At 40.0% G+C, this 19,375-nt stretch overlaps 3 protein-coding genes and 1 non-coding gene across 6 annotated transcripts; 2 read left to right on the top strand and 2 right to left on the bottom strand.

The window, feature by feature from the left end:
• Positions 1 to 1,760: 1,760 nt before the first annotated feature.
• On the top strand, positions 1,761 to 5,031 carry LOC9266559 (uncharacterized). The gene is made up of 3 exons (XR_010739020.1): positions 1,761 to 2,055; positions 4,527 to 4,606; positions 4,683 to 5,031. It is a non-coding gene; the product is annotated as an uncharacterized protein (transcript).
• Positions 5,032 to 6,744: 1,713 nt separating this feature from the next.
• Positions 6,745 to 9,747, top strand: LOC4328399 (uncharacterized). 3 transcript variants are annotated; one of them, XM_015768386.3, is made up of 5 exons: positions 6,745 to 6,857; positions 6,988 to 7,144; positions 7,429 to 7,618; positions 9,217 to 9,296; positions 9,385 to 9,747. In XM_015768386.3, exons 3-5 carry the CDS (start codon positions 7,448 to 7,450, stop codon positions 9,512 to 9,514), a joined length of 381 nt encoding a protein of 126 aa, XP_015623872.1. In that variant the 5' UTR covers positions 6,745 to 6,857; positions 6,988 to 7,144; positions 7,429 to 7,447; the 3' UTR covers positions 9,515 to 9,747. The 3 variants fall into 3 exon arrangements, with proteins under 3 accessions (XP_015623872.1, XP_015623871.1, XP_066164062.1); XM_015768385.3 differs by lacking the exon at positions 6,988 to 7,144; XM_066307965.1 differs by lacking the exon at positions 6,988 to 7,144 and having other exon boundaries at positions 9,380 to 9,747.
• Positions 9,748 to 9,957: 210 nt separating this feature from the next.
• Positions 9,958 to 13,986, bottom strand: LOC4328398 (uncharacterized). The gene is made up of 4 exons (XM_015769310.3): positions 13,832 to 13,986; positions 13,599 to 13,726; positions 11,818 to 11,914; positions 9,958 to 10,169 (listed from the first exon to the last, which is right to left on the bottom strand). The coding sequence occupies exons 1-4, from the start codon at positions 13,922 to 13,924 to the stop codon at positions 10,161 to 10,163; spliced, it is 327 nt and encodes a 108-aa protein (XP_015624796.1). The 5' UTR covers positions 13,925 to 13,986; the 3' UTR covers positions 9,958 to 10,160.
• A 2,196-nt stretch (positions 13,987 to 16,182) lies between these two features.
• On the bottom strand, positions 16,183 to 17,171 carry LOC4328397 (uncharacterized). Its single transcript, XM_015768722.3, has 3 exons — positions 16,974 to 17,171; positions 16,578 to 16,847; positions 16,183 to 16,473 (listed from the first exon to the last, which is right to left on the bottom strand). The coding sequence occupies exons 1-3, from the start codon at positions 17,130 to 17,132 to the stop codon at positions 16,465 to 16,467; spliced, it is 438 nt and encodes a 145-aa protein (XP_015624208.1). The 5' UTR covers positions 17,133 to 17,171; the 3' UTR covers positions 16,183 to 16,464.
• Positions 17,172 to 19,375: the final 2,204 nt, after the last annotated feature.

Below are 19,375 nucleotides of genomic sequence, written 5' to 3'. Positions count from 1 at the left end.
CAATAGATCAAGACACAAGATCAACATACAAGCCAACATACGCCAAGACAAGCTGCCGGATATCGACTTCGGAGAGAAGCCTAGTTGATCCTCATCGGTACCTATGGATGCCGTCGGGAGGGGTCTAGCGCTATCTCTGATCTCACCGAGAACGGATTTGAGGAGGGAGGCTACCCTGTTGTCGACTCCGAGTCAGCACTTCAGACCGCCAAATCGACAACAATTAGATAGGCTACCCCATATATTGTATTAGTGTGATTATGGTGAATAAGAGCAACGACCGGCTTCGGCCAACAGGAGTAGGGTTATTACCTAACAATTCAGGGGCCCGAACCTGTATAAAAATCCTCGTCCCCATCTTCTTTACTATAATCTCGCATATACCCTGGTACCAACGATCCCCATACTATGCAAATACCAGAATCGCGACATCAAACGTCGACACATTGCATATGGATTAAATCCAGCGCAACGCAATGATTTTCATTCACCCATTGTTGCCACAGGGTCAGCAATGCAGCATACCTCTAGGCGGTGCGCAAAGGCGCGCCCCATCATCTAGTGGGGTATGACCTATGGCTGGTTGCCCAACATGTAGTCATTGATGCGATAAAAAAAAGTTTTTGGTGGTTCAAAGTTGAAACAAAGATAAAATAAACTAGTTTAAAATCAAAGATAAGCTGATGAGGACATCCTCCACTATTACCCGCTGGTAAAGACGTCAAAGTCGGGCGACGACCGTGTGAGCCTCTGAATAATCCCACCTTGCTTAGCTTGGGAGTAGGAAGCCACCTTAAAAAGGAGAGCCACACTTCCCCTATTGGACTAGTCTTTTAGGGAGATTGGGCCTTTTCCCGAGTGGGTGTGCCAAAGAACTGTTGGGGTCCGGGCAACCTTAAGTTCTTGGGCCTTGGCCAACCCCACCTGGGCCGGATTGTTATCATTTGGTATCAGAGCTAGGCCCTTGTTTAAGGGGGTGGGAATGATGAGGACATCTCCTCCACTATTACCTGCTGGCAAAGACGGCGGGCCTTTCCCCGAGTGGGTGTGCCAAAGAACTGTTGGGGTCCGGGCAACTTTAAGTTATTGGGCCTCGGCCAACGTGTGAGCCTCTGAATAATCCCGGGCAACTTTAAGTTATTGGGCCTCGGCCAACGTGTGAGCCTATGAATAATCCCACCTCACTTAGCTTGGAAGGAAGCCACCCTTTCCCTATTGGATTAGTCTTTTAGGGAGATTGGGCCTTTCCCCGAGTGGGTATGCCAAAGAACTGTTGGGGTCCAGACAACCTTAAGTTATTGGGCCTCGGCCAACCCCACCTGGGCCGGATTGTTATCATAAGCTATTGCTTAGCTTGGGAGGAAGCCATCTTAAAAGGGAGAGCCAACCTTCCTCTATTGGACTAGTCTTTTAGGGAGATTGGGCCTTTCCCCTAGTGGGTGTGCCAAGAAACTGTTGGGGTCCGGACAACCTTAAGTTATCGGGCCTCGGGCAACCCCACCTGGGTCGGATTGTTATCATAAGCTAAGAGTGATTTGAAGTGAATATTTAATAATAAAATATGGTTTTAGTAATAGCTCTAAAGTAGTATCTCTGCCTAAATTTATTTTATTAGGATAAGTTATATTTTTAGTTAGGTTGAGTTTTTTAATAACTGAGGGAATGGACTGTGAAACCAATTCCCCCGAAAAGGAAAGAGTCAATTTCGGTCTTACCCAACTTTAATCTTTAATATTGATTTTGCCACCAACTAAAACGGCGTAAGTCCAAAATTCCCCATACCTCTCGCACTCCACTCCAGAACCCCCAACCTAACCCTGCAGCCGCGATCGCTGGCAGCGAAAGAGAGGAGTGGGCATGGCTTCGTTTGCGCGATCTTTCTTGGGCTGCGGCGGCAAGGCAGGACGCGCGGGCGCTCGCCGTCCCCGCGCCCTTTCTTCCGAGGTCCGCGGCGGCGATCTCAGCCAGCGCAAGCCAGCTCCTGGCGTTCACGAGGCAGGGAGCGGATGCGTCCACAAGGATCCGTATCCTCCCCTATCTGAGGCGGCCACCAAGGTAATCCCGGCCCCCAAGTTCGTTACAGCAGAGGAAAGCTTGTTCTTCTTCTTCTTCTTCTTCTTCTTCTTCTTCTTCTTCTTCTTCTTCTTCTTCTTCTTCTTCTTCTTCTTCTTCTTCTTCTTCTTCTTTCCCTCTTCGAAACCAAATATTGTATACGCGAGTTGCAGAACGACCTGCACCCTGAACCCTGAATAGATAGATAAAAGGTGTTGCCTTGAATGTTCTTGATACTGCAAATTTTGGGGGCAAATGTTTCTTTTCTTTTCTTTTTTGTGGAAGGGGGTGGGGGTTCTACTTGTTACTTGATTTTTAGATAATGTCTTTTTACTTGATGGGAGGCATCATCCATTGTTCGCTTTAGATCCCGCAATGCTCTGGTTCGACCCACGTAATCTAGTCAATCTTGAATTATCCGTTACTGCTTCATTCCTCTACATGCGTTCCCTCTCACCATAAGCATCCAAATCTGTGCCAAGTCTTTTGTTCAGCTCAAGGCCTTGTCTTGTCCTCATCAGCATTCTTGGTCCAGTAAGAATTAGTCATGGTGCTGGAATTGTTGTTTTTGGCAGGCTTGAGTAGGCCCTGTAAAGTTGCAAGTTTGTGTCTTCCCTAGCCCTAGTTCCTTTCCTGTCATTATTTTTGTGCTATTCTGTTCCTTGATATGTAAAGAGGTGTGGTTGCTTGATTATTTTTCCGATTTCAGACATCAAGTTCATTGTTTATGATTGAATCGCTTATGCTGTGAAAGTACCTTTCTTCCAGAATTCATCATTTTCTTAACCCGTTCTTAGGGCCTCTTGTTTGAACAGTGCTATTCATGATACTGTAGTATGCTTAACTTCCACTGCGTATTTTTTGAACTGATATTTGAAATGCATGGTATGATACATCACAAACACCTTAATGTTATCAAAACCAAAGGAAACAATTCCTTATGGTTTGAATTAGCTAAACGGCTAAACCTTCTGGTGCTTTTTATTCCGAACAAACATCATTTGCCTATGTTTCGTTACATTGCAGTTGCTATCATATGCATTCCATTTGGAACTAGCATGTGTTCTTTAAAATATTTTCTTTTTTCGTTTTCTTTTGATAAGACACATTCAGAGTCAATTTATCCATAGATGAAAGTTCTGCGCCACAATATATTATAAAGTTTGGAGGATACAAACCCACTTTAGAAAATACTAGTGTTTCCATGCCAATTTGTTAGTTTATACTCCTTCAGCACTAGCTACATCTACATGGAGCACTATGTACATCTACATGGAGTACTGATAAATTTTGTTACAAAATACTGGAGTACACATCTACATGTGCATTCTCTATAGAGCTCTCTGAATATCCTTCAGCACTATCATATGCTACCTTCAGTTAAAGAAAAACAACTATTATTTGTTACTTTTCAAAGTAATCAAATGTCATTTTGTCCACTAAATTTTATTTCCATAATGCAAGAGTTATAGATATGTGATTTATGAAAGTATTGATTCGATCTGTACCAAATTTACCAGTACCATTTTCATATGTCCAAATTACATGTTGTAAACAATATATTTGATCAAAATTAATATGGTTTGCGTGTACACATGCAATTGCGACATGTTTTTGTGTCCGGGGGGAGTACATATTATGTTTGGCTTTGTAGTTCCTTTGATGATTGTATTGCATCTGGCTGTTGCCCTCGGTGGTGTGATCACTTCATTCTCTTTGTTTGATGCAACTACTTAAGTCTGATAGGCATTTATAAACTCGTGTAAGAAGATCCCAAGCCTCTCACGTTTCAGCATTAATAAAGAGCATGTGAACAATATTTCTTCTCAGTTGCACAGATTGTGCATTTGAGCATATCAATGACCAGACCTTTTCCATCTTCATATCCTTCATTATTCTGTTATATCAGACTTGATCAAACAACCATGACTGAATAAGATCCTTGATTGTATTTGTTAGTATTCTCTACGCGCATTAGGTGTAGCTGTATGCTCTCTTATACTAGTTTGTTGTTAGGTCTTCTTTAGCACCTGAAAAAAATCACGGGATATTTTGCACAGCGAAAGCCTTGCCCTGTGTAAGACCATTTGACTTAATATATTCAGGTGGCCATTTCGCCCCTCGGTGAACCGTCAAAAAATATATATCTTTTGTTATAGTCAAGTGTGGTCTGATTTGGTATGATTAAATTGTTGATATTAACTTATTCATTTGCTCATGCCTCCATTGGAAAGTTCATGGTAAACACATATTCATTCTGTTTATTGGCGCTTATGAAAATATGAAAATAGTTCTTGAGTGGACATTTCCGTGTCAAGATCTGTGGTCATTTTTTCGGCCTGCGCATGCAACTAGGTGGTTATAGGTGTTTGTTGGATGGTACATGTTTCATACTGCGTTTTAGTTCCATATCTAGTACGATAAACCAGATGGAACATGCTTTATTTGATGGATGCTATTCTTTTTTTTTTCAGCTAAATGCACTGCTGGATGAAATTAAGGGGAAGAAGCTCAATTCCGTGCCATTGGTAATGGTGGGCAAAACCATTTCAAAGTGCGTGCATATTCCCCTGTTTCCATTTCATACCTGTTTGAATCACAGCTCAAACGATTTCCATGTTTGTTTGTAGCTTTGAAATTGTTCGGAGAGAGGTTCACTTCAAAAACATCGGTCGATCATGGGCCATTACCGCCGTTCTTCTTGGTGGCTACTTCACTGGCTATTGTATGGAAGAGGAGAAAACCAGGAAAAAAAGGCAATCTTTAGTGAATTAAGAAGCCCGCCTGTAGAGGACATATGTAAGGTGTCCCATGTGTGCAAATGTGGAAGTCTCTATCTAATCTAGATCTCCCTTTGGATATGTTAACTGCACTGTTTGTTTCCATTCAACTATGCTGATATCTGTTACATTGTGATCTGGAGGCAGCATTAGAGTTGTACATTTTTATTAACTACTTGTTATACTTTTGGCCTACGCATTTCAACATGTCGCAGTGGAGACATTTAGTTTCATACTCCCTCCGTACTTATAAAGAAAGTCGTTTAGGATAATGTTTAAGTCAAACCTTGGGAATATAAATCATGAATAACTCTTAAGTTGTTGAGTTTGAAAATGTAAAAAAATATATGAATAGATTTGTCTTGAAAAATACTTTCATAAAAGTATACATATGACTTTTCAATAAATATTTTTGTACAAATAATAAGTCAAAGTTGTGTTTTGGAGACCGTGTCGCTGTCCAAAACGACTTCCTTTACGAGTACGGAGAGAGTACACAGCAGCTTTGCTGGTAGAAGGAAAAAGGAACGCTGAGTCTTCTCTTTGTCTTTTGAATTGGGAAGAAACACTGGTTTAGCCGCTCCGAATCCTGGCTACCCCAGGGTTCACAATTTCTTTGAATTTCGTCACCCAAAATGTCAATTTGGAGCTTCTTCAAATCGCTCCTTTTCTTGTTAAATTTTGTTGGAAGCAAAATTACTCGTCTCATTGGGACCGTGAAACGAAATCGTGAACCGTGGCCACCCAAGAAATGAAGAAAAACAACCCCCAACCAAATATACTAATTCCAAAATATAAAGAGTTTTAGGTTAGACATTGGAATTAAAAAAATAGTAGAATTAAATAGAATAATATCGTGATTGGTTGAGAAGGGTAAGGAATTTGAATGGTAAAATGTTGTATACTTGTATTTAGTTGAGAAAAAATATAGGTGAAAAATGTTGTTATATAGTATATTTTAGGGCAATTTTTGTTTTAAGTAGGAATAAAATTTAAAGGCGTTGTTATACTTTAAAACGAAGTATGTAGTTTGCTTGGTTGCGTCTAATTAATATGCAAACAGTCGGACGATGTGAGCATCTGTGAGCATCGAAGGGTTTGTTTGTGCCCCAAAAAGAAATCGTTCTCCGTCAGTCCGTCTCCTCCTCCATGGCACGATCCCTTCCCACACCTTTCCTATATTCTCTGCATCTCACGCGTGTAATTGGGAGATTAGTGGAGAACTAAAAGGAGTAAAGAACGTGAAAGGGAATTCCAATTTGCGGAACGCCAGTTAGGAGAACTAAATGGAGTACCTTTTTTTTTTCTTTCCAAAACACAATTTAGGGATTAGACTCCATTTTGGACATTTGTTAGGGTGTGTTTGCTAGTGTAGTTGGTGAAATGAAGCCGCGGATTTAATAGAACTTTTTAAAATAGCTTTCATGTATGATTTTTTTTTTTAAAACAAATAAATCTTCTAGTAATTTGGAAAACGTGTGAACGAGGGAGTTGAAGTTTGGAAGGGATGAAAGAACATAATCTTTGAGCAAGTTTAATAATAGTTGGTTACAAATCTATAGCCCGTTTTTTTTCTCTTTCTTCTCCTCTCCCCTCCACATAAATACAAATATGATATGGCAACTTGTACAATCTGCTTACATAATTTTATTGTAGTCGCTCTTATAGTGCGTTCGGAAGTTGTCTTTCCCAACTCATACTCTCTTATTTTCCTCGCGCAAGTTTTCCGAATTGCGCTAAACAGTACGTCTTTTTTTAAAAAAAATCTATAAAAAAATTGATTTAAAAATCATATTAATTTAAGGAGTTAATTTATCAGATGAAACTGATGAGGCATTATCTCAGCCGTTGGAAACAAGTAACAGATGACATAGATTTGGACAACTCCACCGGTAGAGTTCTACCCCAACTTGAGGGGATCCATTCCGGCCGACCTCCTTCCTCCTATATATTCTAGGGTTTTCTGTCCCGGCGATCCGACTGTTCTCTCGCCCATCGCCGCCGCCTCCGCCGCCTCTGCCCCAGGTACCAGCATCCACCTGTCTCTTAATTTCCTTTCGCCCACCAGCTTTGCTGGCGGATCAAGAGCCTTCGAGTTGGAAGTAATTTGGATTTTTTTTTTCTCTCTGATCTTCTCCCCGTCCGCGGCTAAAAGAACTGGAGTAGTTTCTGATTTGGGACTAAAAACTCTTCGTGTTTGTGTGATCGCTTGTGATTGTGGCACGGCAACCATTCTTATCATGTCCAGAAGATTAATTCCTTCTTCTTGTTGTTGGGAATAAATGGATAGATAGATTTACTTCTGAATTTGTGTACGTTCTGTTTTTTTTAAAATTTTTAGCTCTGGTTTGCTTGGTGAAATTCCAGGTTTTTCTCTTCTTTACTTGTGGTATAACTCACGTCACAACGGTCACATGACACTTGCATGTAGTAATGATACACTTAGATACCAAAAAAAAAAAAAGAGCAAGCTGATCTGCTGATGTAGCTGGGTTTATTAGGTTCTGTATTGAGAATTCATTCTAGTTAATTCGGTACTGATTTTTAAGGAAACAAAAATACTCAACTGTTTTAACTGAATTAATTGAACTGCTAGCTCTGAAAGAGGGGGGCATATGGCTTCCTTATTTCGACGATCTTCGATCACCCACCACGCCACCTCAGCTGTGGCATCTGCAGCAGGTGCTCACCGTGCCTTCTCTCCAGCAATGGGAGGTGGCATTCGACCTGATCTTACAAACACTGAGATTGACAAGCTTCTGCTCCAGAAATCTGCATTCAACAAGGTTAGTACCCCCAAATCCCCAAACTGTTTTCTTCTTCCGAGGGAAAGCCCAAGATGGTTCCAAATTTACCTATACTGTGCACCAGCTCTCTTGTCCATTTCCATTAAACATTTTGGGGAAGGTGACGGGAGGGGAACATTAGTCGAAAGTAGAAGTATTACTTTCCACCATTCTCACACTCCATGGCCAGTTTTTACTCTGTTGTTCTCCAGATCTTTTTCAATGCCAGAACATGTCTGTTTTCGAATCTCGAAAAGTGCTTTCTAGAGGGATTAATTCTGGGTGGAACTTCTGTAAGGGTTTTATGACCTGATATAGTATTTGGTTTTGGCGAACTGGTAACATTTTTTTTTTCTTTTTTGAGAGGACTAGCCTCCATTCCAACTCATCTGCAATAACGCGAGCTCTAATTTGGAGATGTTTCACCAGTACGTAGGTAATGATACCAACTAATTGAAATTTCAACTAAAGTTTTAATACATTTCTTGCGTAGAGGAGAAGATAGAAGTAGCGCACTAAATCCACATTGTGATAAGGTCTTAAACTCAAATGTGCTGAGTGCTGATTTGAAGTTGCTACTGCTAAACTTAGTACAATACTACGGTGGGTTTGCTCCATTACTTATTTTAGTTTGGTACTCCAAGAAATTGTTCGATTAGATGATGCAGTAGTGCAGTACTACCTTCCCCCTAACAAGAATTTGAAATTGAAAGAATACTACACCTTCCTCTCACCAAATAACTTAGCCCATCTTTGAGAAGTGGTGAGAGATACAAAACTTGTGTCATTTGGAAGCCTTCACCTTTAATTTGATGAAGATAGGAGAAGTTAGTAACATAGGAAACATGCACTGGCGTTTTACGGATTGTAGCGTGTTGAGCATGTTTTTTTCTCTCTAAAAAACAGCATCTCCAAGACTTCAAGTGATAGCTGGCTAATTTTTCTCATTACAAGTGATATTAGGTTCTTATATAAAATTGATTTTTGTTATGCTGTTCAAATGGATGGTACTCTTGCAAGCTTGGACCAATCTTTGGTAGAGTGGATGTAGGTTAATGAAGAAAAAGGATGCACATTCTTCATCATTTAATGGTTGTGTATATTTTGAATTTGTTGAATTGCTTTTGGAGATGTACTTACCGTGTGATCCAATCCAAGCGTACCTTACTTTGAGCGGACTTGGTCTGAATTGATCTGGAAATTCAATTTACAATATTATGATCTTACGATGTCACACCATGCATGTTCATCTCTTTACTGGGTGCACTACATTATTACAATCATAGTCTGCAGATTCAAGACTTTGCGTTTTTTAGCTTATAATGCTGACTACAGCCAGGGAGTTCCTAATATGCTGAGATTTATATGGTTTTTGTCGTCATCTAGGCATTCCGTTGATCCACATAATGTTTCTTTTGTTATCAGAAACTTCTTGCATCTAACTTCTCATTGTTTGACTATCAGTAATGCTGCTGCATGCCTGCTGACAAGTACTGCCCTCATTACATGCGCACCATAATAATCAATTTGAGTTGAGTCCGGCAAATAGTTTCTCCAACTCGACTGGTTATTTTAACTTTGGTATCTGAATTGTGCAGGCAGGCATATTTTCAGCGAGAGGTAAGATCACGCATGCCAATGTTGAGAAAGGGCTCGTGCTGTCTGAATGCCTAAAGATGTAAGTACGCTGTTTCTTTTTATTACACACATGATTTGTCCTTGAGCAGTGTGTACTAAATCTAAACTTATTTCTCATGTAAGTACAGTCTGCGCCGGGAGGGTGAACAGCAGAGTTGGGCTAAGCTGTGGTGCAAGCAGATTGCAGCCGTGGTGATTTTTGGGGTGCTGTTTAGGTCGGGAGAACCGGAGAAGCATGAACCAAATGCTAGTAGTTAATAATTAATTCTAAGAGGCTTATAACTAAGTTAAAAGCATGTGACTGTGGACTGTGGTGTTATGCTGACAAGCAATTTATGCTCTTTATCTTTCTTGGGAAGGGCGACATTTTGACAAGCAAAACATGATGATGCTGATTGTTTGTTTTGAGTTGGCACTTCTGAGTTCTAATTAAGATGCGTGTTGAACATGCGGCTACTTTCGTGTGGTATATATGATTATGTTCATAACCATCTGATGCCTTTTAAAATTCTTGTAGTGATGATTTCCTGTGTAAGTTCAGCGTGTAACATGTTTCATAACTATCGTCTCGCGTTGTTCCGTCTCTTTCCTAGACGCATGAATTCATGTTTGGTTCAGCAACAGATCGCTACTGGAGACTCGTCGTGGGGTTTGTGAATCGCCAGTTGCATAACAATTTATAACGAGACAATTCCACAACATGGTAACTAGACAATTCCATTGGTACTCAGCTACTTAAGTCACAGAGCACACGTCATGGTGCAATTTAAACAACCGGCCAGGAGTAATTTCAATCCCAAATCATGAAAACAACCATACACTAGTCATTTACTGAGGCAAATTTTACTGAGGGGCAAATACCAGTGGTCCGTCTCGGCTACATCCTCCACAACGCAAGGACAGCTCAATCAACCTGCCAAGATTGATCAACAATTCGTGTCAGAGCATCATAAGAAACTTCTGAAAACTGGTTGCGGTGCGGGCACCAAAACAATTTAGTGTACAATGTAAAGGAAATGAAGACAACAAAAAAATTACTTATGCTAGGAAGCCTGCAAGTGGAGTTAATAGACTAGCGTTTATGCACTACCAATTGTTAGTAGATTTGGATTGTTTTGACCAAACTTGGACCTCAAAATACCATTTACAAATTTTGTATTGGTGGTGCTTTATGCTTCTACCACACATATTTGCACTAATTCCAAAGCATCCATCTGTGATGTATGATCACTACTTAGGTCCTGTTCTTTTTTGATTAAGATATAGATTTTACCATGATTTCCGTTAACACGTTTTTCAAACAACTAAACGGTTTGTCTCGTGTGAAAACTTTCTATATAGAATGTGCTTTAAAATATGAAATAAATCTATTTTTCAAATTTGTAATAATTAATACTTAATTAATCATGTGCTAATAGCTTTCTAGTTTTTTGCACCCACTCTTCTTCATCTACCGCAAAATCGAAAGGCCCTCCCCTTCCAGTCCTTTGAGATTCACAACTCTTGTTTGGAGGCTAAGAGGTTATGCCATCATTCTGACTTTACTCCTAAAGATTCTAGTTTCATAAAATTAATCAAGTCAACATGTTTCAAATTCAAAAAGTACTAGGGCCATCGTTATCCAGCTTCCAAAATGCCCCTCCCTCCTATAAATTACTTAATGAAATGTCTGGAGTGAAAATAATGGACCGGTATTCAACTGCAAATTCAAAAGATACTTTTAACTCAAGATCAACAAACCATGAATTTTGTTTTAGTGGGCCATTTTTACATTTAAAAAGGAAGCTGATGAACGAATATCATAATCTTCATTTGCCATTTTTCAGTGACAATTTTATGAAAAAGCATTTCTGAACAGATACAACTTTTCTGGATGCAGATTCATCTATACCCCTTTTCTTTACCATAGGATTGATTGTGGTGTCTCAAGTTTTGTGCACTGTCAATTGAACGAGTTCATCATATGAGTACCACCCATTTGAACACTAAATGCTTTACTCGAGGCAGCGAGCATCGATGAATATTTCTTTCACAAGGTACAGGACAACGCCTTATTGCAGGAAATATAGTATTGGTTATTGTTCACGCATTTAATTTCCAAATTAAAAAACTCTTCTAATTCCACTACTTGATGCTAATGCAAACAGTATTGAACCTAGGTTCAGAAAAATTGTACATTTCAATTGTGTTCAGATTTCAGAATAGATCATATATAAATTCCAGTATTCATGGAGTAGTTTGTCGCAACTTAGACATTTAGAGGCAATAAAAAGCAGCTCTACATCTTCTTCTGCTGTTAGTTAAAGTAGTTTTGTTAGTGTTCAGTCTATTCCAAATGACAAAGCATATCTTGCAGCTTGTATTTGCATATGACGAGGGATGCCAGAACAGCTGTGTGCCTGCGCCTACGTTCAGAGCAATATTGAGGCTTGTTTTCTTCCAAATTCTCAAGTTTGTTACTCTGGTTGGTTTGTATAAATAACATGCTAGCTTCATAGAATCCTAAATGTGCTTATGCATAATGCATGTATTCAGAATAATGTAATGATCTCACTGCATACCTTATTGTACTTGTAGTTGGCAATGATTGATGAGAAAAGGCATAGAAAGAAGGTGTTTAATTGCCAACCTGCACCATTACGGAACAACTCCGGCGTCCTGCAAAATATATATATCATTGTCTCGGACTCTTTGTACAGAAATATATATGCATGTAGAGAATAGTAAAACAGTTATAATGATGACACATCACTAGTGGAATGTGTCAGTCCTCAGCAAACAAATGCTCCTAGAGAAGTACTATATCAGAAACTTAGTGACGCCATGGGCTGAAATAACTGAGACCACGATGTTCATCGAATGTGGGAATGAAAGGTGAAATTTAATTAAAGTCAATGTCAAACAGCATTATGGAAGCCATGTCAAACATGACAAACTTACTGATAGAAACTTAGTATGATCCTTCTAACAAAAGGTTAAAACTTGTGTGCACAAATATTTGTTGTTATAGGAGTTAATCTCCAGATGAAGGGGCAAAATAACACAACCTTCATTTGGGCCTTCGGGTCAGAGTGGTGCCCAAGACGGACATGGTGATGGATCATAGCATATTAGCATCCCACAATTCCCGCGCACAAGAAGACTAAAATTATGTGTAATAGTTGATGTGTCAAGTTGTTTGAGGTTTTCAATTGTTCAAAAGTGATAATTATTTGTTTGTACAGCCCCAAAACCTATAGTAGCATCAGCCTACCACCTTCATTGGCATTTCTTACACTTACACATGTTAGAATATGGGAATTATAACATTAGAAATCTTGTCCTACTAGTCTATCTACAATAGCATCAGTATGTCAGCTTCATAGGCATTTCTTATTGTTTTAACTGTTGGTTGATTGGAAATTATACCACTATGAATATGTAGAGATTCTAATGGATCACTGATATTCTGACATCGTCTTCTTTCTTATGTTATGGCAACATAAAATATCTCATACATTCAGTGAATACAAATATCAACAGCTTCATACATTTTTGTGAAATAACCATACTATGCTTGACTCGTTTAAATTAAATATTCTATGCAACAACCACATAGCTACATGCCTTCAGAACTATCACCACAGACAGCTGGTTTTGAATATGACGCATGCTTTATTCATCTCTCAACTTGTAACCAATCAGAGTGCTGGACAATTCACTATGTGAAAAGAGACAATTCAATATAACTATATAAGCATTCATTCTCCCAAGCTATTCCACGTGAAGGAAAAAGAAGGCATTTATCAAGAGAGCTCTAACTTTTATACTTAGTACAAAATGCATTACCCAAGTCTATATGCGGATTATTAGCAATTATATGTTTTGTAAAAACAGACGAGACACGGTATTTGCAAAGCATCAACCAGTTGAACTAACCGAGCGATGAAGCAACCTAAAAGCACAATAATCATAAAGTGACTGCTTTAACGCTGTTTTTAATGAGAATCCGTGTCGATATTATAGCAGAAGCTGGTGGTGTACAGAAACCACAAGAAAAAATAATAATAATGGCTGTTGGCCACCAACTGCGATCGTTGCGTAAGATAACTCATGGCTATAAGATATGGATGATGCGATGAGTATGAACTTATGTGCTGCATATATACACACATGGAAAGATGGTGAGATCCCCAAGCGACTAACAAGCAGTGTGTGTTTAGTGAAATTGTTTGAGCAAAATTAACCAGCAAGTTTCTTAACCGCATGACATAGCGGCATATAAATGAAGAATCAAAGGTAAATAAAATGAGCAACGAGACTTCATATACTACGGAACTAGATAGAATAGTACAGTACTCACTGTGAGCTAGGATCAAATTTCTCCTCTTGTCTTTCCAAGTGGGCGCGCGCGCGTTGGAGAATTCGTGAGATTTCTCCCCCGGACGGACGAAGCTCCTCTTCAAGCATCTGGATCTTCCTGACTGGGCTCTGCATTGGGAAACAGGAATCGGCAACACGAAAAGGTTCAAAGAAAAGACAAGAAGAAGAAGAAAATAAAAAGAGGAACCGGAGGGAAATGTAGCTAGACGGGACCATAGTATCCGCCGCCCCGCTCGCCGGAGGACGGCGCTTCAAGCCATCGAGGACGCGGAGGACGGCGCCTCGAGCCCTGGAGAACGCGGGCATGGTTTCCCCCCTCTCCTCTCGCTCGCTGGCTGCCGCCGGATTGGGAAGAGGGAACGAACCCTAGGATTTTCTCATTCCGTCTCGGCCGGGCCCACTTGTCATGCTTACAGTTTGCTACAGTGTGGGCCTTTCGTCGTCTCTCTCTCTCGTCTGTTTATTGGCTTTACTTAGGGCCTGTTTAGCTTGTAAAATGAAAATTTTTTAATGGATGCTTGACCAGATGTCGAAGGGGTTTTCGGACACGAATGAAAAAACTAATTTCATAACTAAACAGCGAGACGAATCTTTTGAGCCTAATTAATCCATCATTAGCACATGTGGGTTACTGTAGCATTTATGGCTAATCATGGATTAGTTAGGCTCAAAAGATTCGTCTCGCGATTTACATGCAAACTGTACAATTAGTTTTTTTTTATCTATATTTAATACTCTATACATGTGTCTAAAGATTCGATGTGATGTTTTTAGAAAAAGTTTTTGGGGAACTGAACAACCCCTTATTATTATTGTCAACCGTAAATCAAATTTAAAATTTTGTAAATTTAGAATTGAATTGATTTTAGGGGTTTTCATCCTAGTATATGTTGTTTTCTAGCCTTGCCTTTTTTTTATTAAACCACTAATAATACAGACATAGAAAAGTTTCACGCATAAAAATATTTTTACTATTCTGTTCATTCATTTTTCTACGTGTTATCAACCACAACTTGAACCCATCAGAGTGTTGTTTCTTCTCATCCTGCAGAGTATTGTTTCTCATTCTGTGATTCCATTTCTTCCGGTTTGTATCATCAAACACTTGTTGTTCATTCATGCTGATGCAGCAACTGATTTGGAGTTCAACTTGGTGTGAGGAGGTTCGTAAGAAACAGCAGAGGTTCTTCTTGCTGCCGAAGACGTGCTACTTTATTCTAAAAAGATTTTTTAAAAATTTTTACAGATACGAACCATTGGTTGCGAAATGTGCTCTTCCACAACAACAGCTGAGATAAAAACAAGCTCGAAATCATAATCCCTTCACAAAGTAGGCCGCACGGTAAAGTCACACCATACATTAAAACGTAAACACACTACAAAAAAAAATCCTTGATTATTTATCCATCCGTCAACCAACAGGAAGGCGCAGTTCATGAATTGACCTGCCAATAATAGACACAAATTTGCTCATGAAAAAAAAAATTGGCAGGAGCACAAGCATTACAGACTAAAACAGCTCTGGGTAATCGAATGATCTATAGAAGTAAGACTTTGATTCGAAGAACACAAATTTCATTAATTTCCACAACTGCAAAGCATAGATGCAGAGCTAGAAGCTATAACTTATAAAGCCCACAATATCAGCTCAATCGAACATTTCACAGTGTAAGTACTAACAAAATCAACATTATATTGTTTGTGCTATGCATTTGAAAGTAAAGCTTTACTTAAAATCACTAATCATCCTAGTCTCTTGGAAGTTGTGGAAAGAAAGAAACTCGAGAGTTTTCAGGCAACTTGCAAGCACTAAACGGACATCCTGGCTAAAACTAAGGATGAAGCACGGCTCTGGATAATGGTAGGAGCAAAGTCCTTAGCTGAGTTCCTTCCGTTGGGAGAGTAGGCCTCGTTTCTGGTCAGGGATGACCGAAACTCCCACCCCCCTTGTAAATGCTGTTTTCTTACCCCTTTATCAATATATAAGGCAATAATTTTGCCTTTTTTTTCAAAAAAGAAAACAAAACGAAACGAAAAAAGAAGTAAAGCTTTACTACGAAATCATGGCGGAAGGATAGATATATAGATGAAGAATGCATCAATCATTACCTAACAACCAAGCATGACTCGGTACACAAGATTAATAATTTGTGGGCTGCATGCTAGTATAATTGAGGACTGATAGTAATCTAGCATGACTCTGGAGAAACATTATTTGGGAATGTGTTACCACAGTCCTGATCACAAAGTAGCAGGTTTCAGAGTTCAATCATCAACCATTTTCAAATTGTTGGCATACAACATATACTTGTTCATGTATAGCATGGAAAAGGTTCTCATGAATAATTGAATGTATATACTTGGGTTACCCGAGCCAAGTAGTTTAAATCCCTTTAATTCATAATACTTCTACTAAGCAAGTTAAGAGAATGTTACTGTCACCATCAAAAGAGAGACAAGTGCTAAACTAGATAAGCATCCATAGATTTCCTAGATATAGTGAATTTAGACGTAGAGAAAACCGAAACAGCTCAATTGATTATCTGCGCAACCAAAACAAGAGATGAACCACAAAATCAAGGAATGATCATAGATCATCTCATGGGTTTACAGCCTTTCTAATAAAGTTTAAGCTCAAAACCATACAGATGCACAATTCTCATGTATTTGTTTCACTCTGATAGCATACTGTGTGAGGAAATTATCAGATGATACGACCCAATGTTCTTGAGAGAAGAGAATCATAAAACGTTCACATTTATTTTTCGCGGCACAATCTTCAGTATGATCGCTGTGAGGTTGGGTGACAAAATTCATGCATGTGTAACGCTCCACTCCAGTGATAATCACAGATTCTGCAGCAGGGTGGATGGTAAATGACTAATTGGCAAATTGCAGTGCAAACAACAAAAAGTTGAGCTTATGCGAAATTGCAAATGAGCAAACAAGGATGGGTGACCTGATGGAGGCTGTCGTCGATTTTGGCGAATCCAGTCCCTACGACCCACGAAGAAAAGAATGCAAGCACGAGCTTGGAAAGCCAAAGAGCTTGGTCCCTGGTATATCCCTTGGTGAACCCCAGAGAGGTGAGCCTTCTCTCGACGAAGCCTTGGTCGGCCATGGTGCTGGCCCGGTAGGATTCGATGTCCCTGATAAGAATGGCGTGCACGGCATCCTCAATCTCGTCGAAACGGCCGGCGAGCCTCCTCCCCTCCTCACTCCGAGAGAGCTGGACGCACACAATTTTACACAAAAAGCAGCAATCAATCGATCGATCGTCCGTCCCTCGCTCGCTGGAAAGGGGAATCGGACTAGAGATGGGAAGGGAAGGGAAGAGAGGGAGGGGAGAATGCACCTCGATGCTGTCCTTGCGGCGCGACGGCCGGGGCTGCGACGAGAGGACCCCGCGGCGAAGTGGCGCGGCGGGGAGGAGGCGGCGCAGGCTGCTGCTGGTCTTGGCCGCGGACGACGACGACGACAGGGCGCGGCGGAGGGCACTCACCGCCGCCGACATCCCGACCCACGCGCTCGCTCCGTTGAGTTCTAGGGTTTTGGAGCTTGATCCGCCGGGTGGTATGGGGTTAGGTTGAGCCAAGCCGATTCGAGACTTCTCGTCCACAACACCGAACCGAACCACCACCCGTCGCAACGGTCGCACCCGACCACTCACCACACGCCACTCACTTCCTCACCCGTGCACAAGACTAAACGGCCTCTCTAGCTGAGCTTAGGCCCCATTGAATCGTAGGACTGAGAAAACGTAGAATTTTAGTAGGAATGTAAGTGTAAAATAAAAGATTACAAAACACAGGAAAAACACAGGAATGACTGTTTGATTGAACCACAGGAAAAACGCAGGAATTAGATGAGAGAGATATACTCAAAGGAAAGTTACCAAGAGGTTGAAGCTCTTGCTAAATTTCCTCCAAAATCTCTATAGGATTGTTCATTCCACTGGAATTTCAAAGGATTGGATAGGATCCAATCCTTGTTTCAAAGGGCTTCATAGAAAAATTTTCCATAGGATTGAAATCCTCCAAAATTCATATGTTTTTCCTCCAATTCAAATGGGCCCTTAAGATTTACTCCCTCCGTCCGTGGACAGGATATTTCATATCCAACCAAAATACTTATATTTAAAGACGAAGGGAGTATTATGACAAGCGGCTGATTAGCTTCTAAAAATATAGAAATCTAGATAAACATAGTTTTTGGCTTCTAGTTTTTTTTTAATTCTACAAATATATCTTCTTAAAATATGGAAAAAAAACTAAATTGTTTGGATGAGCTTCTGATTTAAGATTGTAGTTATAAAAAACTCTGTAAAATGAACTGTTTAAAGGAGCTTCTAGTTCCTTTCTTTCAATTGTTTTACCTTTCTCATAGTCATAATAATTGACATGGTACACATTTACTATTTTCTTTAGAAAAAAATGCAAATACTAAAAATATTGTGTCAAATTATCGAAATGTGGTGCACCACTACATAAAAATTACAGTACAATTTATTTATCATGGACATGTTGGTAAGCTGGGACTACAAGCCTGCAGCCTGCTATCTTGGAGCTTGCTGGACAGTTTCGGCTGGTCACGGTGCAGCCATAGCTCGGTAACCAAACACCCATAGTCTAATTATATGAAAGTTATTTACGAGTAAAGTAAGACGATGAATTGATACTAATCTATATTTTCTATAAAGTTATAACTCACTAGCTCTAAAGTTAAACATGCAACCACGCCACATCATCAAACAATAATTACATATTCAATCTCATGCAAGCATACAACATCTTCTACAATCTATCAAATTCTACAGATCAACATACAAGCATATCCAATAATCATCCCTACATCATTTTCATAATATTTTAACAAATATTATTAGAGTGATGTTATTAGAGTGGTACAAGCGTTTTTTGAAAACGGCGAAATGCAGGAGGGAGCAAATGACACTGTCATAGTTATGATTCCAAAAACTAAGTCGCCGGAGGAGATGAAGGATTTCTGGCCCATCAGTCTATGTAATGTGATATACAAGTTGATAGCTAAATGCCTTGTTAATCGGCTCAGACCGCTCCTTCATGATGTAATATCATATGCACAGAGTGCTTTTGTACCAGGTCGCATGATCACGGACAACGCGCTCATCGCTTTCGAATGCTTCCATGCCATCAAAAATGCAAAAGGGAGAACCAGAATTTTTGTGCGCTGAAATTAGACCTTTCAAAGGCCTATGATAGAGTTGATTGGGCGTTTCTGGATGGTGTGTTGCAAAGAATGGGTTTTGGAGATACATGGAGGAAGTGGACAATGTCCTGTGTTGACATCTGTCCAATAAGAGGTCTACGGCAAGGTGATCCTCTTAGTCCATACTTGTTTCTGTTTATTGCTGACGGGTTGTCACATATTCTGGAGAAGAAGAGCTTGGAAGGTTCAATCCAACCAATTAAGGTGTGTCGGGGAGCCCCAGGGATCTCCCACTTACTTTTCGCTGACGATAGCTTATTGTTCTTTAAAGCCGAGGTTGATCAAGCGAGAAGTGTGAAGGAGGCGCTCAGTCTATACGAGAAAAGCACAGGGCAGCTTATTAACCCAGCAAAGTGTTCTCTGTTGTTTAGTGAATTTTGCTCACAGGAGAGGCAGGAGGAGATCAAAGCTGTTCTGCAGATTCAAAGAACAGGTTTTGAAGATAAATACCTGGGCCTTCCAACTCCCGAAGGTAGGATGAAATCAGAACAATTCCAACCAATCAAAGAA

Source organism: Oryza sativa, chromosome 2 (genome assembly GCF_034140825.1).
Source record: "Oryza sativa Japonica Group chromosome 2, ASM3414082v1".
Taxonomy (NCBI): Eukaryota; Viridiplantae; Streptophyta; class Magnoliopsida; order Poales; family Poaceae; genus Oryza; species Oryza sativa.
Note: the sequence above shows the minus strand (reverse complement) of the source record. Positions and strands in the feature narration are given on the sequence as shown.

What these genes read in the sequence shown, in the direction of transcription:
- LOC4328399 (XM_015768385.3), top strand. Translation starts at nt 7,448, where the DNA reads ATGGCTTCCTTATTTCGACGATCTTCGATCACCCACCACGCCACCTCA. An exon ending in AGAAATCTGCATTCAACAAG is followed by an intron (nt 7,619 to 9,216) that starts GTTAGTACCCCC and finishes TGAATTGTGCAG; the next exon opens with GCAGGCATATTTTCAGCGAG. An exon ending in CTGTCTGAATGCCTAAAGAT is followed by an intron (nt 9,297 to 9,384) that starts GTAAGTACGCTG and finishes ATGTAAGTACAG; the next exon opens with TCTGCGCCGGGAGGGTGAAC.
- LOC4328398 (XM_015769310.3), bottom strand. Translation starts at nt 13,924, where the DNA reads ATGCCCGCGTTCTCCAGGGCTCGAGGCGCCGTCCTCCGCGTCCTCGAT. An exon ending in GCGGGGCGGCGGATACTATG is followed by an intron (nt 13,727 to 13,831) that starts GTCCCGTCTAGC and finishes TTCCCAATGCAG; the next exon opens with AGCCCAGTCAGGAAGATCCA. An exon ending in AAATTTGATCCTAGCTCACA is followed by an intron (nt 11,915 to 13,598) that starts GTGAGTACTGTA and finishes TATATTTTGCAG; the next exon opens with GACGCCGGAGTTGTTCCGTA.
- LOC4328397 (XM_015768722.3), bottom strand. Translation starts at nt 17,132, where the DNA reads ATGTCGGCGGCGGTGAGTGCCCTCCGCCGCGCCCTGTCGTCGTCGTCG. An exon ending in GCCGCAAGGACAGCATCGAG is followed by an intron (nt 16,848 to 16,973) that starts GTGCATTCTCCC and finishes GTGTGCGTCCAG; the next exon opens with CTCTCTCGGAGTGAGGAGGG.